The sequence below is a fragment of the Hylobates moloch genome, unplaced genomic scaffold, assembly GCF_009828535.3.
Source record: "Hylobates moloch isolate HMO894 unplaced genomic scaffold, HMol_V3 SCAFFOLD_2, whole genome shotgun sequence".
Lineage (NCBI taxonomy): Eukaryota > Metazoa > Chordata > Mammalia > Primates > Hylobatidae > Hylobates > Hylobates moloch.
The window spans coordinates 45,927,070-45,949,166 of record NW_026652277.1 but is presented as its reverse complement, the minus strand read 5'-3'; the positions used below and the strand labels follow the sequence as shown (position 1 = coordinate 45,949,166).

Sequence of the window (22,097 nt, the reverse complement as noted above, 5' to 3'; positions counted from 1 at the left end):
ATGGCAAATGCTTTAACATTAAAAGATAGACATTATATCTCCTACTTTCTTCCCCAACAGAAACAGTTCCAGCTATTTCCAAGTCATAGGCTCAAAACTTAGGATTTAAAGAACTTTAAGGAGTATTCCAGCAGTAATCTGATTTACAGGGTCTAAGCTACTTTCAATTTGAATTCCCTACATTGTCTGATGCAGTGCCTTGTAAATAGTGAGGCGCGGTGGCTCACGCTTGTAATCCCAGCACTTTGGGAGGCCGAGGCGGGCGGATCACGAGGTCAGGAGATCGAGACCACGGTGAAACCCTGTCTCTACTAAAAATACAAAAAATTAGCCAGGCGTGGTGGCGGGCGCCTGTAGTCCCAGCTACTCGGAGAGGCTGAGGCAGGAGAATGGCGTGAACCCGGGAGGCGGAGCTTGCAGTGAGCCGAGATTGCGCCACTGCACTCCAGCCTGGGCGACAGAGCAAGACTCCGTCTCAAAAAAAAAAAAAAAAGAGTACTGAATAAATATTTGTTATGTGACTGTAAGACTGAGAGAGGGTAAATGAGATTTGAGTTTATTGTCATTCAGTAAATATTTATTGAGAATCTGTTGTGTACTGGCAGTTGTCCTAGACATTTGGGGATACACCAGTTAACAAAAGAGACAAAATCTCTGTCCTCGTTAGTTTTACATTTTGTTGTTAAATACATTCAATAAAGATTAATTCTATAATATCAAGAGTTGTAAATGTCATGAAGTGTTATGTAGTTGGATAATGGTATGAGAGAGTGAGGGAGTGGGTGATGGTGGTATTTTAGATTGAGGTGGTCAAGGAAGGCCTCATAGAGACGTTACCTCATAGAGATGAGGTAAGAATTGATCAATGAACTGAATGAAGTGAGGCAGCTCAGACATGTGGATATTTCAGACAGGAGTTGATATAGTTTAGATATTTGTCCCTGCCCAAATCTCATCCTGACATGTAATACCCAATGTTAGAGGTGGGGCCTGGTTGGGAGGTATTTAGATCGTGGGGCCATGGGGAGTGGGTGGGCAGATTTCTCAAGAATGGCTTGGGTCATCCCCTTGGTGATAAGTGAGCTCGCGCTCTGGGTTCATATGAGATCAGGTCGTTTAAAAGTATATGACACCTCCCCACCCACTCTTTCTCTCCTTTGCTCCTGCTTTCACCATGTGATGTGCCTACTCCCCCTTCTCCTTCCAAGCTTCCTGAGATCTCCCCAGAAACCTCCCAATGCCATGCTTTCTATAAAGCCTACAGAACCATGAGCCAATTAAACCTCTTTTCTTTATGAATTACCCAGCCTCAGATTATTTCTTTATAGCAATGCAAGAACAGCCTAATATGGGAGTGTTCTAGACAAATGCAAGGGCTTAATTAAGAGTCACCAAGACTGGAGTTGAGTGTCAGGACTGAAAGGGAGAGAGTGAATAGTTGAGATGAGATAGTTTGAGGAAAAAATGTTGTAGGGAGCTGTGAGCTTGAGTAGGAATTTAAATTTTTATTCTAAGTGTGATGGGAAGCCATGAAGCATTGGAATTACATGATTAGACCTACATTGAAGAGTCACTAGTGAGAATAGACTACTGAGGGACAAGAGAGGAAGAAAAGCAACCTGTTATAATCCTATTGTCATAATTTTCTAGTGCTTTACTATCTAGTGTGGTAGCCACAAGTCCCCTGTGGCCATTTAAATTTACATTAATTAAAATTAAATAAAAATTTAAAATTCAGTTCTTCTGTTGCACAGACCAGATTTCAAGTTATATGTCTACAGACAGTCCTCGACTTACGAGGGTTCAACTTAATGATTTTTTTACTTTATGATGGTGCAAACACAGTAGGCGTTGAATTGAAACAGTACTTGGAATTTTGAATTTTTTTTACATTTTTTATTATATTTTAAGTTTTAGGGTACATGTGCACAATATGCAGCTTTGTTACATATGTATACATATGCCATGTTGATGTGCTGCACCCATTAACTCATCATTTAACATTAGGTGTATCTCCTAATGCTATCTCTCCCCCCTCCCCCCACCCCACAACAGGCCCCAGTGTGTGATGTTCCCCTTCCTGTGTCCATGTGTTCTCATTGTTCAGTTCCCACCTATGAGTGAGAACGTGCGGTGTTTGGTTTTTTGTCCTTGCGATAGTTTGCTGAGATTGATGGTTTCCAGCTTCATCCATGTCCCTACAAAGGACATGAACTCATCATTTTTTATGGCTGCATAGTATTCCATGGTATATATGTGCCACATTTTCTTAATCCAGTCTATCGTTGTTGGACATTTGGGTTGGTTCCAAGTCTTTGCTATTGTGAATAGTGCCACAATAAACATACGTGTGCGTGTGTCTTTATAGCAGCATGTTTTATAATCCTTTGGGTATATACCCAGTAATGGGATGACTGGGTCAAATGGTATTTCTAGTTCTAGATCCCTGAGGAATCGCCACACTGACTTCCACAATGGTTGAACTAGTTTACAGTCCCACCAACAGTGTAAAAGTGTTCCTATTTCTCCACATCCTCTCTAGCACCTGTTGTTTCCTGACTTTTTAATGATCGCCTTTCTAACTGATGTGAGATGGTATCTCATTGTGGTTTTGATTTGCATTTCTCTGATGGCCAGTGATGATGAGCATTTTTTCATGTGTCTTTTGGCTGCATAAATGTCTTCTTTTGAGAACTGTCTGTTCATATCCTTCGCCCACTTTTTGATGGGGTTTTTTTTTTCTTGTAAATGTGTTTGAGTTCTTTGTAGATTCTGGATATTAGCCGTTTGTCAGATAAGTAGATTGCAAAAATTTTCTCCCATTCTGTAGGTTGCCTGTTCACTCTGATGACAGTTTCTTTTGCTGTGCAGAGGCTCTTCAGTTTAATTAGATCCCATTTGTCAATTTTGGCTTTTGTTGCCATTGCTTTTGGTGTTTTAGTCATGAAGTCTTTGCCCAGGCCTATGTCCTGAATGGTATTGCTTAGGCTTTCTTCTAGGGATTTTATGGTTTTAGGTCTAACATTTAAGTCTTTAATCCCTTTTGAATTAATTTTTGTATAAGGTGTAAGGAAGGGATCCAGTTTCAGCTTTCTACACATGGCTAGCCAGTTTTCCCAGCACCATTTATTAAATAGGGAATCGTTTCCCCATTTCTTGTTTTTGTCAGGTTTGTCAAAGATCAGATGGTTGTAGATATGCGGCATTATTTCTGAGGGCTCTGTTCTGTTCCGTTGTTCTATATCTCTGTTTTGGTACCAGTACCGTGCTGTTTTGGTTACTGTAGCCTTGTAGTACAGTTTGAAGTCAGGTAGCGTGATGCCTCCAGCTTTGTTCTTTTGGCTTAAGATTGACTTGGCAATGCAGGCTCTTTTTTGGTTCCATATGAACTTTAAAGTAGTTTTTTCCAATTCTGTGAAGAAAGTCATTGGTAGCTTGATGGGGGATGGCATTGAATCTGTAAATTACCTTGGGCAGTATGGCCATTTTCACATTATTGATTCTTCCTGCCCATGAGCATGGAATGTTCTTCCATTTGTTTGTATCGTCTTTTATTTCGTTGAGCAGTGGTTTGTAGTTCTCCTTGAAGAGGTCCTTCACGTCCCTTGTAAGTTGGATTCTTAGGTATTTTATTCTCTTTGAAGCAATTGTGAATGGGAGTTCACTCATGATTTGGCTCTCTGTTTGTCTGTTGTTGATGTGTAAGAATGCTTGTGATTTTTGCACATTGATTTTGTATCCTGAGACTTTGCTGAAGTTGCTAATCAGCTTAAGGAGATTTGGGGCTGAGACAGTGGGGTTTTCTAGGTATACAATCATGTCATCTGCAAACAGGGACAATTTGACTTCCTCTTTTCCTAATTGAATGCCCTTTATTTCCTTCTCCTTCCTGATTGCCCTGGCTAGAACTTCCAACACTATGTTGAATAGGAGTGGTGAGAGAGGGCATCCCTGTCTTGTGCCAGTTTTCAAAGGGAATGCTTCCAGTTTTTGCCCATTCAGTATGATATTGGCTGTGGGTTTGATATGCAGTTGAATACTCTCTCACAATGCCAATCAGTGGCAGAGAGCTACAGCTCCCAGTCAGCCACGCAATCACAAGGGTAAACAACTGACACGGTAGCCTACAGTGTACTGTATTCAACAAATTACCTGAGATATTTAACACTTTATTATAAAATAAGCTTTGTGTTCGATAATTTTGCGCTACGTAAGCTAATATAAGTGTTCTGAGCACATTAGGCCAGGCTAAGCTATGGTGTTCAGAAGGTTAGGTATATTAATCAGGAGTAGAAACAAGTTTGATTCTAGAGAAAATAAATGGAAGAGTAAGCCCAAATAACTTCCTCAAATCACAGATGAAACATTATAAATCTATGTATATTCCAGTCATTACAACAATTTCAACTTAATATTTGGAAATTGTCAAAAATTCTACTCAAATTGCTCCATTCTAAAAATGATTTTGATACTACCAGTTTCCATTTTGAAATATTTTACACATTTCAGTTTTTTAAAAATCTAATTTTTATATCTAAGCAGTAACATGAGATTTTATCCTGAATCTTTCCAAATCTTGAGGCCTTTCATTTCTTAGGAGAAGTGGAAAAGGCGGTGGAGGGAGGGAAGAGTCCAGATTTCAACTCCTGTCACCATACCACATTTCTATTTTTTTAAATGTTTTCTCTAACATCTCTGATTATTACATTTGGCTTAAGGTAGAGCTTTTCTAAGAGTAGTAATATGGTAAGAGAGGTCATTTCTGCAGCTAAATTTCAGAAAATCAAATCCTGCAATAAGCAAGTTCCTTTCTTTTTCTTTTTTTTCTTTTTTTTTTTCCCCCAATACTTGTCTCCATGATGAGGTCGTGGAGAGAGTCCCAGTCTGGTGTTAATTTGTTTGACTTGCTAATCTCCCTTTTTAGCAAATAGAGACATGTCCCAAGCTTGGAGTGTTGCTGCACAGGCAGGCCACACTCTTGTGGCTCATATTCAATAACGTTATTGTGTTCTCATGTATCATATTGATAGTGACTTTTGTACTTATCTTCTATTTATGGAACATTTTACTGGTTTTCCATTTAAGAACATAATATTGATCTAAGATTTGCTTTTTAAATAAATTCAAATGTAAAAATGAGACATTTAAAAAATATTAAGTAAGGGCATTTGGGTATGGTAAGATTATAAGGGGAGGAAATAAATCTTAACTAAATTTTATTATTGTTAATTATTATTATTTTTGAGACAAGGTCTTGCTCTGTTGCCCAGGCTGGAGTGCAGTGGCGCAGGCCTGGTTCACTGCAGCCTTGACTTCCCCAGCTCAAGCAATCCTCCCACCACAGCCTCCCAAGTAGCTGGGACCACAGGCACACACCACAATAGCCAGCTAATTTTTGTATTTTTTTTAGAGATGGGGTTTCACCATGTTGTCCAGGCTGGACTCCTGAGCTCAAGCAGTCTGTCCACCCTGGCCTCCCCAAAGTGCTGGGATTATAGGTATGAGCACTGTACCCGCAGAAATTTTATTCTTAAGAAAAAATAGGTGACTTAGCAAGATGATTCATTAATGCAGTACACATATGGGTTATTTGTAAAGGGAATAGAGCAAAAACATTCTAGGACCTCTTTCTCCAAGTTTCATGACCTAGAACTGTACTAGAACATCATGTCTAAATAGCCAACATTACTGATATAATGAAACTTAAATACTACACTGCAATTAAATTTAATTTTCAAATTGTATCACAAAATTTACTTATTTACGTATAGTTTATATTTTCTAATTTAACAAATGAAATATTTCTACCAAGTGCTCTTCCCTAAATCAGTGCATTACTATCTCTTTCTAGCAGGTCTAATTTTGGGCTAGCTAGCTTTACCTCTGGGAATTATAGAAGTGATTTTAGAAATAAATGTCAAATAATGATTATTCCTGCTCTATTTCCCTCTAATTAGCCAAGTGTTTACAACTAATAGACATAGCTAAAGATTTTTATCTTTTTGTTTAGGTATCTGTTGTCACAAGAAGACTCACTCTGCTATTTTTCTCTTGAAGCACCCCGTTTCTCCCTAAAACACATATTTATGACTTAATTCTCTTTCATATAGGATACCTGTTACCTCTACTTGGATCTTGTGCTTCCAGTTTCTCACTCGTTTAATGAATTCTATGCACTTAGAAGGCACACAAAGCCTGGGCTGGGGTATACATGTGGGGATCACACTGCAGGCTGTGAATGTAGACAAAAATCCTTTGTTGTGGGTGTGATCACTAACAATTAGTGGATCAAAATCTGTTGTATTCACAATAAGCGATTGCATATTTAAAAATTTTTTATCTCCATTTAAAAATGTAGCCCTCATGTATTTAGACTTTACCGTGTAAATTCTAATTAAGTTCAGTTCCACTCTCAAGTCCCTAGAATTATGGCAAAATGCTTTCAAAGTTAGCCAACTTTCTTATAAAGTTAACCAGCCTTCTTAGTGAAATATGTATCCACAACCTCTTATCTGCAATTCAAAATCCAAAAATGTCTGAAAAAGCAACAGCGTTTTTTATAACTCATTTGAATGCAAAACTGTACTTGAGCTTTTTTGGTGGCAAAACCTGACTGAACTGACATGAAGCTATTTACAGTTTTTATTTATCCCACTTAGTGTAAATATTCATCGGTTTACTGCAGAAATGTTGATGTGTTAGATTACTGGGTGTTGCCCCAGACCTTTGCTGGGGATGTTTCAGAATATAGAGTAAAGCACTGCGTTACTTTTTTAAACATAACATAACTGGTCCAGAGTTTGTCATAAGTAGTTGGGAACCCGTGTGTAAATAAGAATATGCATAAGAGATAAAGTGAGGCTAGATATTTTTCTTTTTTTTTTCTTATTCTTTTCCTTTTTTGTCAGTCATATTCTTCTTTGTCTCTTCCTTTTCCTCTCTCTCTCCTGCTCATCCTCCCTCCTAATAAAAGTCAGTAGCAATAACCCAATAAGCAATATCAAATGTGTCGAGTTCTGTCCTTTATACATTTTAAATGACCTTAATAAGATCTATAGTTCATTGTTTATAATAGAATCCATAACAGACAGAACCTTAAATAAACATTATTCTTTCCTAAAAACTTCTCTGCTTTGTTTCTCCAAAAGGTCATTTGAGTTATCATTACAACCCCCTGTATTTTCTTCCTTCTGAATTGCACACTGAGTAATTACCACACAAATTAGTAAAATTCTGTTACATTTATCTCCAGACTGATAGAATATGGAGAATAAGACCATTGCCCTTATTTTGTGCTCTGTGAATCAGTGTGAACATAAATTATAAGTTTTACTCTTTATCATTTACTGTATCTTAGATTTTTCTGCTAATTTAATAAAGGCTAATTCTTAAAAAACATACTGTAGTTTTAAGAGATAATTACAGAATACGAACTTATGGAGAGTCTTTGGTAATAACTAAGTACATAAAGCCCCTTTTAATGTAGGTTAATGAAGGGTAGTAAAACTTTACCTATTTGCTATGAATTTACTTCATTTGTTTCTAATGATGGGACTCTAGATCTTAAAATGAAAGGAAAAAAATTGAACTTTAAAAATACAACCAATAACGAAGGGTTTACTGTTTTAGATTAAAAGAGGTATACAGTGTATAGACCTTGTTTGGATCCTCATTTCAACAAATGCTATTTAAAAGCCAAACCTATTCTGAGATAATCAGGGCTCTCTAGAAGAGGTGGTTTTGGGGCAAAGCCACTTAGTCTCCTTTTCTTGTTAGTCTTCATCTCTCTGTCCTTGGATGTCTCTTCTATCTGCGTGGACTACTTTAGAGTCTCATGAAATTTCAGGGCTCTAAAATACAATCTATATGTTGACTATTCTAAATGTTTATGCCCACTGCATATATTCAGTTATCTACTTAGCATCTTCACTTGAATGTCTAATCAGCATTGCAAACATAACATACAAAATCAAACTCTGAAACTTTCCCTCCAAACCAACTCCTTTCACAGTCTTCCTGTCTTAGTTAATCGTAACTCCCTCCAGCCAATTTCTTAGGGCAAAGAGCATCAATATCAACAAAAACTTTTGGCCCTTCCTTCAAGATATTTCCAGAATCTGATCACTTCCCACCTGTCCCATAGCTACCAGTTTGGGAGCTCAATGTCTCAATGTTTTTATGTTGAGAACCAGGGAAGCTGATGGTGTAACTCATTCAGAGGCTGAAAACCTCCCGGGGGGTCTGCTGGTATAAGTCATGGAGTCTAAAGACAGTCAGGTATGCAGTTCTGATGTCCAAATCAGTGGAAGAAAAGTTTGTTCCAGTTCTCAGAGAGAGACCAGTTCACCTTCTGTGTGTGTCCCATCCAGGCCCCTGACTAATTGGACGGTGCCTGTCAATATTGAGGGAAGATTTTCTCTACCCACTCCACTCAGACTCACATACTAATCTCTGGAAACCCCCTCACAGACACACCCAAAATAATGCTTTACTAGGTTTCTAGATATTCCTTAATCCAGTTAAGCTGACATCTAAAATTAAATCCACAAGTCTACTCCTTGTCAACTTGGCACTCATATGCATATCCTCAAACCATAATTCATTTCCAAATAAAGACAATAACAAGGTAATAGTTTCACCTAACATGATGCAACTATCCTGTGATTGTGATTTTCAGAATTTTAGACTTTAGGGATTTTGATCTTTTGAGATTTCAACATTTGGGATTATGACTTTCAGGATTCTGTCTTTTGGAATTATGATCCAAATTCTTTACTTTCTGCCCAGAATGTTCTTTCCTGTGTATATGCACATCTCACTCTCTCACCTCCTTTAGATCTTTGCTCAAATGACAAACTCTCAGTGAGGCCTTCCTTGATTGTTTTATTTTAAATGTCTACTTTCTGACTTTCCTGCTATTCCCTAGGCCTCCTTCTTAGTTATTTTCCTCCATCACATTTATTACCATATGATATTCTAGTTATTATACTTATTTATTGTCTGTCTTCTCCATAGGACCAGTTATTTTTGTCTGGTTTATTCACTCTTATCTCCTCAGTACTTAAAACAGTGCCTGGCTCATAGTAAATAATAAATATTTGTTAATTGATTGAATAAAAACCTAGCACCTATCAATGCATAGCACATAATAGTTGTAATAAATATTTAAATAAATGAAGGAATTAATAATCTAGTTGGTGGATCATTCCATTCTTTTCCAATTTATTTGACTCTCTGGTAGCTTTATTTTCTTTTTTATACTGCATAGACCCTGTAATCCTTCCCCACAATAACTCCTGCCACAAGTCTCAACTCTCTTTCTGCAGTATCCTCCAAGCAAATCTTTGACTTCTCTATACTTATTTGTTGGTTGCTAGATGCAACCAAGAAAAAGCTGAGGATCTGATCTCTGGCTCAAGGGACAGCCTAAAAGAGAATACCCAGGGACCAGTGCTCTCATTATAAGATGACATATGATTCTATAGTACCTGAGCTCTGCAGCTCTAATAGTCCCTTTGCTTTGTTTAGTTTTCTAGTTTTGTAGACTTAAAAGGGCACCACTCAAAATAGCCCTTTGTTGAATAGTTAGTTCAGTTGCTAAAATCAAGGATGAGCATGGTAAGGAAGTATTCAACTAGCTGACCTCTGAGTAATTAGGAAAGTCTGGCATTGACTGCTCCTCTTAGAATTGATTAACATCATAGAAGTTATTGGAATTGAGGGTTAAAGCTTTATCCAAAAGCTGGGTGCAGTGGCATGCCTATAGTTGCAGCTACTTGGGAGGCTGAGGCGGGATTGCTTAAGGCCAAGGGTTTGAGGATGCAATGTGCCGTGATCATGCCTGTGAATAGCCACTGTACTCCAATCTGGTTAACATAGTGAGAACCTGACTCTGAAAAGCAACAAAAAGGCTTTATCCAAAGATGCAATGGTTCTTTAACATTATTGTGTATGGGACCTACCTGGGGAGCTACAGATTCCTGAATACACAGTGAAAGCCATTCTTTGAGGGTGTATGTAAGCACATGGGCAGGTAGATGAAGCATTTGAAATAGGTCATGAAGACTACCTCACTAAGCCAATGAATGAGGCCATTAGACAAGAAGTCCTCCACCTAACTTATTTCCATCCCTTAACATGCTTCTTTCCCTTTGACTTCAGCAGACCAGATGAAGTATCATTGGAAAGGTAATCACTCTCTAATCTGTGTGACTTTACCTATTGCTTACCCACCTCCTTCTGTATCTTGAAACTTTCATGATCTGACTGGTATTTACCACTTAGCTTCATCTCTTGTCTTCTCTTCCCCTTCTCTGGATAGTCTACAGAATTTGAATACCTCCTACTGTTTCTTGTCTCTCTCTTAATACTAGTTATTTCCTCTACCTGGAAGGCCTTAACTATAACCCCCTTATATCTTCTTTATCTACCTTCTTCCTACTTATACCCTCCTCCCTCATCCCAACCTTGGAATCATTTCTAAAATCTTTCTTTCTGGTCTAATTAAATACCCTTTTTGGAATCCCATGGCACTTTGAACCATTATGACATTTAACACAATATATATTGTAATCATTGATTTATCCTCTCACCTGCTAGATGTTTTTAGTTTGTTTTTGTTTGTTTGTTTGTGTGTATGTGTGTGTGTGTTTAATGTCTGGTACCACACCACACCTATTCAACTTTTAGTCCCAGACTCATGGTCCTGAAGTCTAAAGGGTTGTTGGTAGAATTCAGTCCTTGTGATTGTAGGACCTATTCTTCCTGGTCGTTGGCTGGGATACACTTTTGGCTCCTAGAGGCCACCCTTAGGTCCTTGCGATATGCCCCACTACATAGGCAGTTTACAACATGAAAGGAATCTTGAGGGCAATCTCAGAATGCTGCTTTAGCACGCTATTTTTTACAATGTAAAGGGCAAATGTGAATTTTTACTTGATCTTTTGTGTTTTATCCATATTTGTTTCCTTTGGTTGCTGTCCACTAGACATTTTAAGTCTATGTAATTTAGGAAGATCAGCAGTATCCTAAAGCAATGATCTTAACATAAGTCTGTGGGTAGGGAGGAAAGGTGATGTAGAAAGACAATACTCAACATCAAAATTCTACCATTGCATTGTTTTCTGTTGGTACCTTCCAGTTGGTGAAGAGAAAGAACAAATGTGAAATTAGAGATTTCCCCCCTGGTTTTACTTTTCTCCTAAGTTTAAATGATGCAGAGAGGGACTGAAGAATTCCAGAGTTTTTCTTCTTATTCTTTGAAGCTGTCCTTTGAAAGCAGGGAATAGGCATACATGATTTCTATTTAGATAAGTAGTTGACATGAACCAGAGGCCCAGAAAGGCAATTTAGACTTGTGTTTATTTTAGTTTATCTTCTTTCACGGGGAAAGCATAATGGAAAAGTTGACAAATACTAAACATTGCTCCAACTGCAACAAAAATATTTAGATACATGCTGTTTCTACCTTGTGGCAACATCCAATTAAAACTTCACTGAGCTTTATCCCTTTTTCTCCTTAAAATTCCAATTCTTTCTTAGTTTTTTCTAACTATATTAGGCAATAATATTTTTTCTCTACCACCTGATCTATAACTACTCCTAATGGAAAGAAATATTAATGTATTTTGTGTAAGGGAGATGAACCCTTAATCTTCTACACCTCTAATAGTGCTTTTATTAGTGAGAGTGCAAAGATACTGGAACCCTTTGCATTGTTGGTGGGGATGTAAAATGGTACAGCTACTATGAAAAACAGTAATCCTGAATAAATTAAAAATAGAATTACCATATGATTTAGCAATTCCACTTTTGGGTATACAGTTGAACCTTAAGTTTTGGGGGAATCAAAAGTTATAGGTGGATTTTCAACTGCACAGAGGGTCGGTTCCCCTAACCCCTGCATTATTCAAGGGTCAGCTGTATATCAAAAATAATTCAAAGCAGGATCTCAAAGAGATATTTGTATACCCATGTTCATCACAGCATTATGTGTAATAGCCAAGAACTGGAAACAACCCCAAATGTTCTAAACAGGTGAATGGATACAGAAAATGTGGTATATACATATTTGGTAAAATATTTTGCAGCCTTAAAAAAGAAGGAAATCCTGTCACATGCTATAACATGGATGAACTTTGAGGACATTATGTGAAGCAAAATAAGCTAGTCATTTAGGACAAGTACTAAATGATTCCACTCATATGAAATATCTAAAATAGTCAAAATCATAGAAAGTACAAAGTTGGTTACCAAGAGCATTTCAGTTTTACAAGGTAAAGTTCCAGAGGTCTGTTCAATAATGATGTGAATATATTTAACACTACTGAACTATACACTTAAAAATGGGTTAAAATAGTAAATTTAACATTATATATTTTTACCACAATAAAAAAAAATGAGAAAAGTTAACTTTTAGAAAACAAATTTACCATTTATTATTATTTCTTAAAAAGCACGTGTTACTTGAAGTTGTGCTTAGTTTCTTCTAACACTAAAAACATCCAGGCAGCTTCATGGAACAAAGAAAAGGATTGCTGTTTCACCTTTGGTTGGGTTTAGTTTTTTTTTTTTTTTTTTTTTCTTTTTAACAGCTTTATTGAGGCATGTTTGATATATAATAAACTGTACATATTTAAAGTGTATAATTTGTTAAGTTTTGACATAGGTATGTACCTATGAGATCATCACCACAATCAGAATAATGGACATATTTATCACCTCCAAATGTTTCCATGTTTCCTCATGCCCCTTTTTAATCTTTCCCACATGCCTCTCCATAGCGCAATACCATCTTCAGGCAACCACTGATCTGCTTTCTGTAACTGTAAATTAGTTTGCATTTTGTATAATTTTGTGTAAATGTAATCATACAACATGTACACTTGTTTCTGTCTTGCTTTCTTCATTTAGCATAATTATTTCAGATTTATCCATGTTGTCACATGTATCAGTAATAATTTTTATTGCTGATTAGTATTCCATTGTGAGGATATACTAAGATTTTTTTTTAATCCATTCACCTGTTGATAGATATTTGCTTGTTTCCAGTATTTAGCTGTTACAATTAAAACTGCTATGAACATTTGTGTACAGGTCTTTGTATGGACATATGCTTTAATTTCTATTGGGTAAGCAGTTTGGCATGGAATGGCTAGGTCATATGTTAAGTGTATATTTAACTTTTTAAGAAACTATATTAACAGTTTTCCAAAGTGTACCATTTTACATTCCTACTAGCAATGTATGAAAATTCCAGTTTCTCTACATCTTTGTCAACACATTGTTGTTAATCTTTTTAATTTTAGATATCCTCATAGCTATGTAGTCATACCTCATTGTTTTATTTTTATTTTCCTATTGACTAATGATGTTGAGAATTGTTTCATGTGCTCATTTGCCAGCTGTGTATCTTCTCTGATGTCCATTCAAATCTAAAAAAACTGGATTGTTTGGTTTTTTAATTATATATTCTGGATATAAGTCCTTTATCAGTTATATGATTTGCAGTATTTTTCCTTAGTTTGTGGTTCATCTTTTACCGGTTCTTTCTTTTCAAATAGCAAAGATGTTTAATTTTGATGAATTCCAGTTTATCAATTTTGTTTTTCTATTCTGGGTCATGCATTTGTTTTCATATCTACAAAAACATTGGCTAACTGAAGTCACAGTGATTTTCTCCTAACTTTTTAATGGCCTTCAAGACCTTATTGTGCACAGAAAAGCTTATTGAAAATTATTTTTAAGTGAACATTCTTATTACATTAAAAATCCTAAAATGTAGGTCTTACGGTTTTTTTTTTAATGGGGTCTTGCTGTGTTGCCCAGGCTGGAGTGGAGTGGTGCAATTATAGCTCATTGCAGTCTCCACCTCCCAAGCTCAAGCAATCCTCCCATCTCAACCTCTCAACTAGCTGAGACTACAGGCACGCACCACCATATTCAGCTAATTTTTTAAAAAAGTATTATTATTTATAGAGACAAGGTATCACTGTATTGCCCAGGCGGTCTTGAGCCCCTGGACTCAAATGATCCTCCCACCTTGGCCTCCCAAAGTGCTGGGATTACAGGCATAAGTCACTGCACCTGGCCATAGTTCTTAAGCTTTTAAGGTCAATTTAATTATTTTTTCTATTTATACATGCAGAAAATTTCAAGGGACCCTTTGTTTGAGTGTATAATCCCATTTTCAACTCTAGTCAATTAACATCCCATAAACACTTTAAACTGCATTCATACAATTAAAAGCCAATTTTTAAAGTATTTCTTGTATCTGACTGACAGAAAAAAACTTCCCAAGTACCCAAATAAGTCTTCTAATGAATGAAAACTTATATAGTAAGACTTATGTATAGCAAGCCTTTAAGGGGTTGCTCTTGTATGTTCTCTCTTGTATGTTCCAGTGGCATTTTGTATGTTTTAAAATACAAGCCTCAACCATTTTCTCATTACACCATTTAAATTGGAATCACCATGCTAATCTGTTATTCTAACTCACCTATTTCTCCTAGCTAAGGTACTATATATGTACAGATTCTTCAATTTTAAAAAATACTAATATATGGGCTTGTGTCTCAAACTTTTCTATACTTAATTCTGAATCTTCCTGGATGAAAAGATGCTTACAATTTTGGGGTTGCCTTCTCAACTCACTGTGGTTTTTTAATGACCAAAGATGTCCTTAGCCTGGATGCTGAGTGAATCCTTGCTCAAAACTAGTGGCATACACAGAGCTCTATTTTATAGCTGCTTTGTTCTTGAAACAGCGTGTTTCTATTAGCCCTATTTCTTTAGATTCAAGTTAAACATTCCTAATTAATCTGTCTCCAGACAGGTTATTTTATCACTTGATCGGATTTAGTTAATCTGTTTACTGTTCATTCTGTTCTCAATCACTCGTATGTACTTGCTGTGAGTGCCACAATCCTTCAGGATTAAAAGACATCTGTTAGAATCTCCTTGTGGCTTTGTCTCTGTGAGCAGTTTTAAGGTCATGTCAGTAATACCTGTGTTAACCAAAAACGTAATAATGATTCTGGTTATGTGATAGAATTAATTTTTCTTATTTGAAATTTTTTTCCAAAAACTTTCTAGTTATCATGCAGCATATAACTTTCAAGAGAATAAAAGTAAATAATATGGCTATGTTTATTGTAAAATTTAACCTTTGTGATAGGTTAATGTGATAATGCCTGTCATATATCTGTACTCCCAAGTTATCTAGTACTGTGTCTAAAGGAAACAATTGAAGCAATAGGCTTTAAAAAATTGTTAAAATTGTTGTAACTCATTCTGTCCTCATCTGTTGGTTGACTTCAAGCTTTTTTCCCTCCATTTTCCTTTTTCTTTTTTGCATTCCTTTTCAGCTTCTGCATTTCCTTCATTCCCTTGTTATCTTTGGAGCTAATGATCTGAAGTGCTATAATAACAGTAAATAAACATGCAAGAGAGAAAGATGGTGCTAGTAGGCAATTTATAAGCTCATGGCTTTGTAGTTTGTTTTCTAGAAAGCTGCTGTAATACTACATTAAATTCTGACATTGGGTAATTAGAATGAGGCAGTTTTAAAAAAATCTTTAAGTTCTTGCCCAGCAAAGCTGTAAATTAAAAATATTAAATCTATTCTGATAGCTTGATGATAACTTTGAAAAACAAATGTTCCTTTCTATGTTTTGGAGTTCTAAGAAGTTCTAACCAGAAATGTTCATAAAGATCCCATATTGAATACACAAAAAAAGTTTAAATAAAATTTAACATGGTATTGATATAATTTATACCCAATTCAATCAATCAACTGAGGTATAATTAGTAATCTTTGTAGCTAGAAAAATTAATTGCTGAAAAAATTCTGTTGTGTGAGAAGTTACTTTTAACCTTTTCATTTTTTTATTTATAGGGAATAATTATATTTTAAAACCCAATTTATTTTTTAAAAAAGTAAGTAAAAACAGTATCTGAAGATTTAAAACCTAGTCTGTCTCTTGTGCTCTGTATATATACACATAAATATATGTGTGTATGTATGTATATATAAAGCCAACATCATGGTTTTACAATGGGATACATAATATACCGTCATAAGCAAGTTATTTTGTTCTCCCTCCTTTTTTCCTTCCTTCCTTCCTTTGTTATTTCACCAGAGGAAGTTCTGCCTCTATATAAAAACCCAGATTCATAATTCCCTCCTTGCCCTTTGGTAATACTAATGACTACAGTCACTTAAACTCCATAATTAAAAGTACCTGGTCAGTATATTAATCATTTCAATGTCCCTTCAGAGCTAAAACCTTTCCCTTCCCTGGTTAAGATTATCTATAGATGGAAGACAGTGTGACTAGCTTCTCTTTTTGTTGCTTATCTCCTCACCCACTAGCAAGTTGCTATATCTGACCCCATCAGGATCTAAACCAGGGGAAGGAAGAGAGAAAGCAAGGCAAACAGTTTTTGTTGTTTTTTACCACACTCCTGTTGTGAAATTGCTTTACTGTTTTTGAACTTGACGTGTGTTTAAGGCTGGCCCTTTTTCTTGGGTGTGCTTTTGTGGGTTCTTCACAATCCTTCACTGGAACTATACTACACGTGACACTCCAGAATTTTTCCCTCCAACTAGCCAGTAACCTCTAACCCCTCTAGCCCTCAGCCTAGTTTTCTTTTTTTTTTTTTTTTTTTTTGAGACGGAGTCTCGCTCTGTCACCCAGGCTGGAGTGCAGTGGCGCAATCTCGGCTCACTGCAAGCTCCGCCTCCCGGGTTCACGCCATTCTCCTGCCTCAGCCTCTCCTAGTAGCTGGGACTACAGGTGCCCGCCACCACGCCCGGCTAATTTTTTGTATTTTTAGTAGAGACGGGGTTTCACCGTGGTCTTGATCTCTTGACGTCGTGATCCGCCCACCTCGGCCTCCCAAAGTGCTGGGATTACAAGCGTGAGGCACCGTGCCCGGCCCTACTCAGCCTAGTTTTCTTTCAGGCCATTCCACGGTAGAAATAATTCGAATTTGAATCCTTCTTCTCTTTCTCCTCTTCTTTCCCTTCTCTCCTTTTCCCCTCCTCCCCCTGCTCCTCCTCCCTTCTTCCTTTTTCTTGGTGGTGGTCTGGGTACTTCAGGTGGAACTCTGGGTAGAATTTTTTAAACAGTTTTTCGAGATATACTTCACATACAATAAAACTTACCCTTTAAAAAAATTCTTTTTAGTTTTTTAGAAACAGTCTCACTCTGTCAACCAGGCTGGAGTACAGAAGCATGATCATAGCTCACTGTAACCTGAGACTCCTGGGCTGAAGCGAGCCTCCCTTTTCAGCCTCAATAGCTGGGACTACAGTAGGCACCACCATGCCCAGCTAATTTTATTTTTTGTAGAGATGAGGGTCTCCCCGTGTTGTCCAGGCTGGTTTTGAATTTCTGGCCTGAAGCAATCCTCCTGCCTTAGCCTCCCAAATTGCTGGGATTACAGGCTTAAGCCGCTATGCTCAGCCTTCACCCTTATAAAGTGTATCTTTAGTTATTTTTAGAATTTTTGTGCAACCATTGCCACTATCTAAATTTTAGGACATTTTAATCCTCTGGGCAGGATTTCATATAGGTCCAGACTGGCCCTCTGTGTGGCCGTGCTTCCTTGCCCCTCTCTTACCCTGAGCAGTGGAAGTATAGCTGGCTCCTGATACAGTATGTCTCCTCACTCTTGTGTGCCCTCTCCTGTCTACCTCATGTTGCTGCCTCAGAGCGATAGTCAACACCTTTAGATTCCTAAAGTGTATATTAGGCACTGCCTGCTGTGCCCTCCACTAACTCCAGAGAACATGTATCAAGGACTCCCAGAGGTCCCATTGAAGCTTCTTTCACTGGCTTGAGGTGAAAGGAAGGCACCTTTCCACATCCCTCCCACTTTGGAGGAGACATGAAAATCAGCACACAACTCTCTTTAAAGAAATTCTTGTGCAATCTTTGCTCTACTCTTCATACCCTGAGTATAGGCATTAGAGCTATCTAACCAGTTCTCAGACATATTACTTTGGAAATTTGCTACAGGGTAGTCCTTCACACAAGTCATGTTGGTATCTGATTGCTAATAGTATCTGATCCCTCTGTTGAAACTTCCAATTTATTAATATTTTTCATGTAGAAGATAACTCACATATCTTTAGAAAGGAATGAAGCTTCTACTTTTTTTCTTGAATAAATATGCTATTATATAATAAAGTCAAGGAGAACCTAGAGACTTTGGTGCAGGCAGGGGATCTAAATAAATAATTGCACTTCTTGTACAACCTAAGTAAAAACGCTTTTGGCTTTTTTAAAGCAGTATCTTATAGTTTCCTCTTAACTATCACATTGTGTATATAAGTAGACACCCTGGAGGCAGACTTTAAGCATAAAATGTTTTAGTAAATATTTAAAAAGGAAAGTGAAAGGACAAGACTGGCCTTATTTATAGTTGGAATTGCTTTTTTCAGTCAGGATTAAGTATCATAAATGTAAATTAAAAGAAAATAGTAGCTTGTCCTATTAGTTGAGTAAACAAAGTCAACTTTTATCTAAAACAAATGTTTTTATAGGTTAACTTTTAAACTTCTTATTTGGCTTCTTTTCCAAATCTGCTTCTCCCTTGCAATAGAAATATACTATATATGTTATGCTTAAATTGGTTTTGTCTGGGTAGAAATCTTACGAATCACTCTAAAGAACAATTTTCAAGCTGTGTCAATTTAGGAAAATTTATATAGAAGGATTTTAACTAGTTACATTTTCCTCTTCTAACATGAAAATAGGCTTATTAAGCCCCATAGAAAATCTTAAGTTTTATCAGTGTATCATCACTTAATTGAACGCCATTGGAAAAATTGACCTGACAAAAATTTCAGCACAGACACTTTTCTGATCTTTTATTAATTCACCTTCTGTAGAATCATATATCAGAGCATGTTCACAAGCATAGCCACTTCCCTTGTCATAGCCACCCAAAATGACATTTTTGTTGTTACTATCGTTCTTGTGTTACAATAGGGAAACAGAGGTTTAAAGGAAAAGTGACATTCCCAGGGAAAATGGTGAGTTGCCAACAAAGCTGGGTCTGGAAATACTTAATTGCATTTAGTGCAAAATATACAGTTACAGTATATATATTGGAGATAATAGAAATCAACTAAAGAATAGAAGAAATGTGTTCCATCTTATTCCCAACTTCCCCTACCATGGCTGTAGGTTCTCCTCTCTATTTCTCTCTACTTTGATATCTGGGTTGGATAGGATGAAACCTGGAACAGAAATCTGAAAAGCCTTCAGTTCAGTCTGACTGCTTTGGTTTATGATCTGTATTTTGGTGCCTTCTAGTACCCTGGGGTCTCTTCCTTTTTCCATAAAGCAGTCACCACCCCCATTCTCCAGTTCTGTCTCTGAAGTTGACTGTGTTGGGCTAGGGCAAGTGGTTGTTTTGAGGGTTTTTCCCTCCAATTCCTTTACCTTCTATGAGTTTAAGATAACATTTAGATTGGTAGCCATATTGAGAAATTAGGTAGACAGGGGGCTTATAGTCTGTCATCACTGATGTGGAGCTTTTACTACTGCAAGTACAGTTAATTAAGTTGCTGATGCATAGACCATCTGTTACCTTTGTTTCCCAGGTAATATGCACGTGTCACTAGCGGAGGCCCTGGAGGTTCGGGGTGGACCACTTCAGGAGGAAGAAATATGGGCTGTATTAAATCAAAGTGCTGAAAGTCTCCAAGAATTATTCAGAAAAGGTAAGCTGCTGCTGCTGCTGCTGCTGCTGTTGTTGTTTTAGTATCGGGTAGCTAAAAAACAGATACAGGGTCAGATATTAGATTTTTGTTTCATTATTCCTGTGCCTTTGGCAGGGTATGAAAGGAATACTTTCCTTATCTCTTTTAGGGCTGAAAAAGCTCAGCTATTATCTGCATTCATTTGAATATCTTCTGTGTGCCCAATATTGCACCAGGCAGCAAAAGTGTAACAGTGATTGAAACCAAAACAGTTCCTCTCAGTTTAGAGCTCACAGTTCAATATAGAAAATAGCTATTAATAAAATATTTGGGCCAGGCATGGTGGCTCACACCTCTGGTCCCAGCACTTTGGGAGGCTGAGGTTGGGGGGTCACTTGAGGTCAGGAGGTTGAGACCAGCCTGGCCAACATGATGAAACCCCATCTCTACTAAAAATACAAAATTTAGCCGGTGTAGTGGTGGGCACCTATAATCCCAGCTACTCAGGAGGCTGAGGCAGGAGAATCACTTGAATCCAGGAGGCGGAGATTGCAGTGAGCCAAGATTATGCCACTGCACTCCAGCCTGGGTGACAGAGTAAGACTCCGTCTCAAAAAATAAATAAATACACACACACACACACACACATTTGTACTGTATAAACAAATGTAAAAAATGCAGCCATAACAAGGGCTAAAAGGAGGGATTCGGTGACTCTCTGAGAACTCACAATAGGAGGATTTGACTTGGTCATGGCGCAGAAAAGGAAGGCTCTCCTACACAAGCTAAGACCCAAAAGGAAAGTTAACCAGGTGAGAGGGAGGGGGAAAAAATCTGGCAGAATAATATATGCATCCCTCATACTCTAAATCGGAATGATATAGGGTCAACAAGTATTTTGGTGTTTCCCTATAGAGGAGGTCACTTGGTCCAAATGGTTGTGTGGCATTGTGGAGTTAGAAAAGTTAGAATCATCCTTTGGTTGTCCAAAAACATTTGATATCATGCCAGAAGTTGCACATGAAGATGTTGTTTGCCATTCATAGCACCTGACCAAAACTTACTTAGAATAGTAGGTGAAAAAAACCAAGCGTCATCTAAAGAATCAGTCTCAAAAATTGATTTGAATGCATACATCAGGCAGAAAAAAGCCTGACAGAAATAAGTAAGGATTGAGGGTAGTGATAGTTCTGAAAGTGTGGTACCAGCAATATTAGCATCTTTTGAAAACTTATTAGAAATGCAACAGTAAAACACATATTAGAGACCTACTAAATAAGGAACTCTGGGGGTGCAGCCCAGCAATTTGTGTTTTAACAAGCCCTCAAGGACATTCTGATGCATGCTAAAGTTTGAGAATCATTTATAGGTTAGAGTTGCTAAAGACCAGGAGCCATGGGAACCTTCTGGAAAGATGTGGGGATAACTACTGATTGAGTACAGGAAGGTCTAGAGACAGGGGAAGAGTGTTTGGGGACAGATGGTAAAGCTTTGTTGTTTTTTAATTCAGAGACAGGATTGTGAAAAAACAGTGTTAGGGCCCATGCGTCAGTGCTATAACCTTTATGTTTGATGATCTTTAATTAGAGTTAGGATTAATTTAAAGAAAATTTGTTCATTTGATCTAATATCACTTAACCAAAAATCTGGGTATTTTAAATAAACATTATTTCTTTGTTTGCTTCACTTTATTTTTCAGAAAATTTTCAGAAAATTGGAAAGTATAGACACTCCAGAGTATACAGGATGTAGCTATACTCCAAAGGTGTTATTGAAGGAAAGATATGTTGATGGCATTATTCAGTCAATTAATAATTGTCAATTAATATTTAAGAAATACCTTCTACTTGTGAGGTATTGTGTGGAAGATCCAAATAAGTAGGTGTCACTTTTGCCCTTAAGGGATTTATTCAGATAAAATACACAACTGCAAATTTACCACTTCAAAACAAAGTGCCAAATGAGTGACATAGACAATAAGTACTACAGATGTTCAGAGAAGGGAGAGAGAATACCTCTTTTTATTATACTAATGGCAGGATTACTGCCCAGGCCATGACTCATAGAATATAAAGCATCTTGCATACTGTAAGTACCTAAGAGTTTTTCCTTGTTTCACATTTCATAATGTTAATAGAGATCAAATGAATATAAAGGTGTTGTCATTGAGAGGCAATTATTGCATAACATATTGGCACATTATAATTAAAAGACTTACCAGATGTATTATAAAATTAATTGTGAGGTAGCTGTGTCTTAAATACCGTCCAATAGGAGCTGGTTAGCATAAGGCCTCCAATCTGATTCACAGAGTATTATCAGTAATACAGAGAGATTGAATTCGGTTTCTTTGGCAGTTTGAAGATTACCAATTGTTACGATT

The 22,097-nt window shown here is 37.1% G+C and overlaps 1 protein-coding gene across 12 annotated transcripts in view; it reads left to right on the top strand.

Moving 5' to 3' along the window:
• PTPN13 (protein tyrosine phosphatase non-receptor type 13) overlaps window positions 1–22,097 on the top strand; it is a 220,211-nt gene that overhangs the window by 21,400 nt on the left and 176,714 nt on the right. For all 12 annotated transcript variants that reach the window (XM_058433090.1, XM_032145796.2, XM_032145708.2 and 9 more), the window contains exon 2: window positions 19,616–19,735. In XM_058433090.1, coding sequence (XP_058289073.1) covers window positions 19,621–19,735 — 115 coding nt within the window. In that variant the 5' untranslated portion in view covers window positions 19,616–19,620. The remainder of the gene's footprint in view (window positions 1–19,615; window positions 19,736–22,097) is intronic.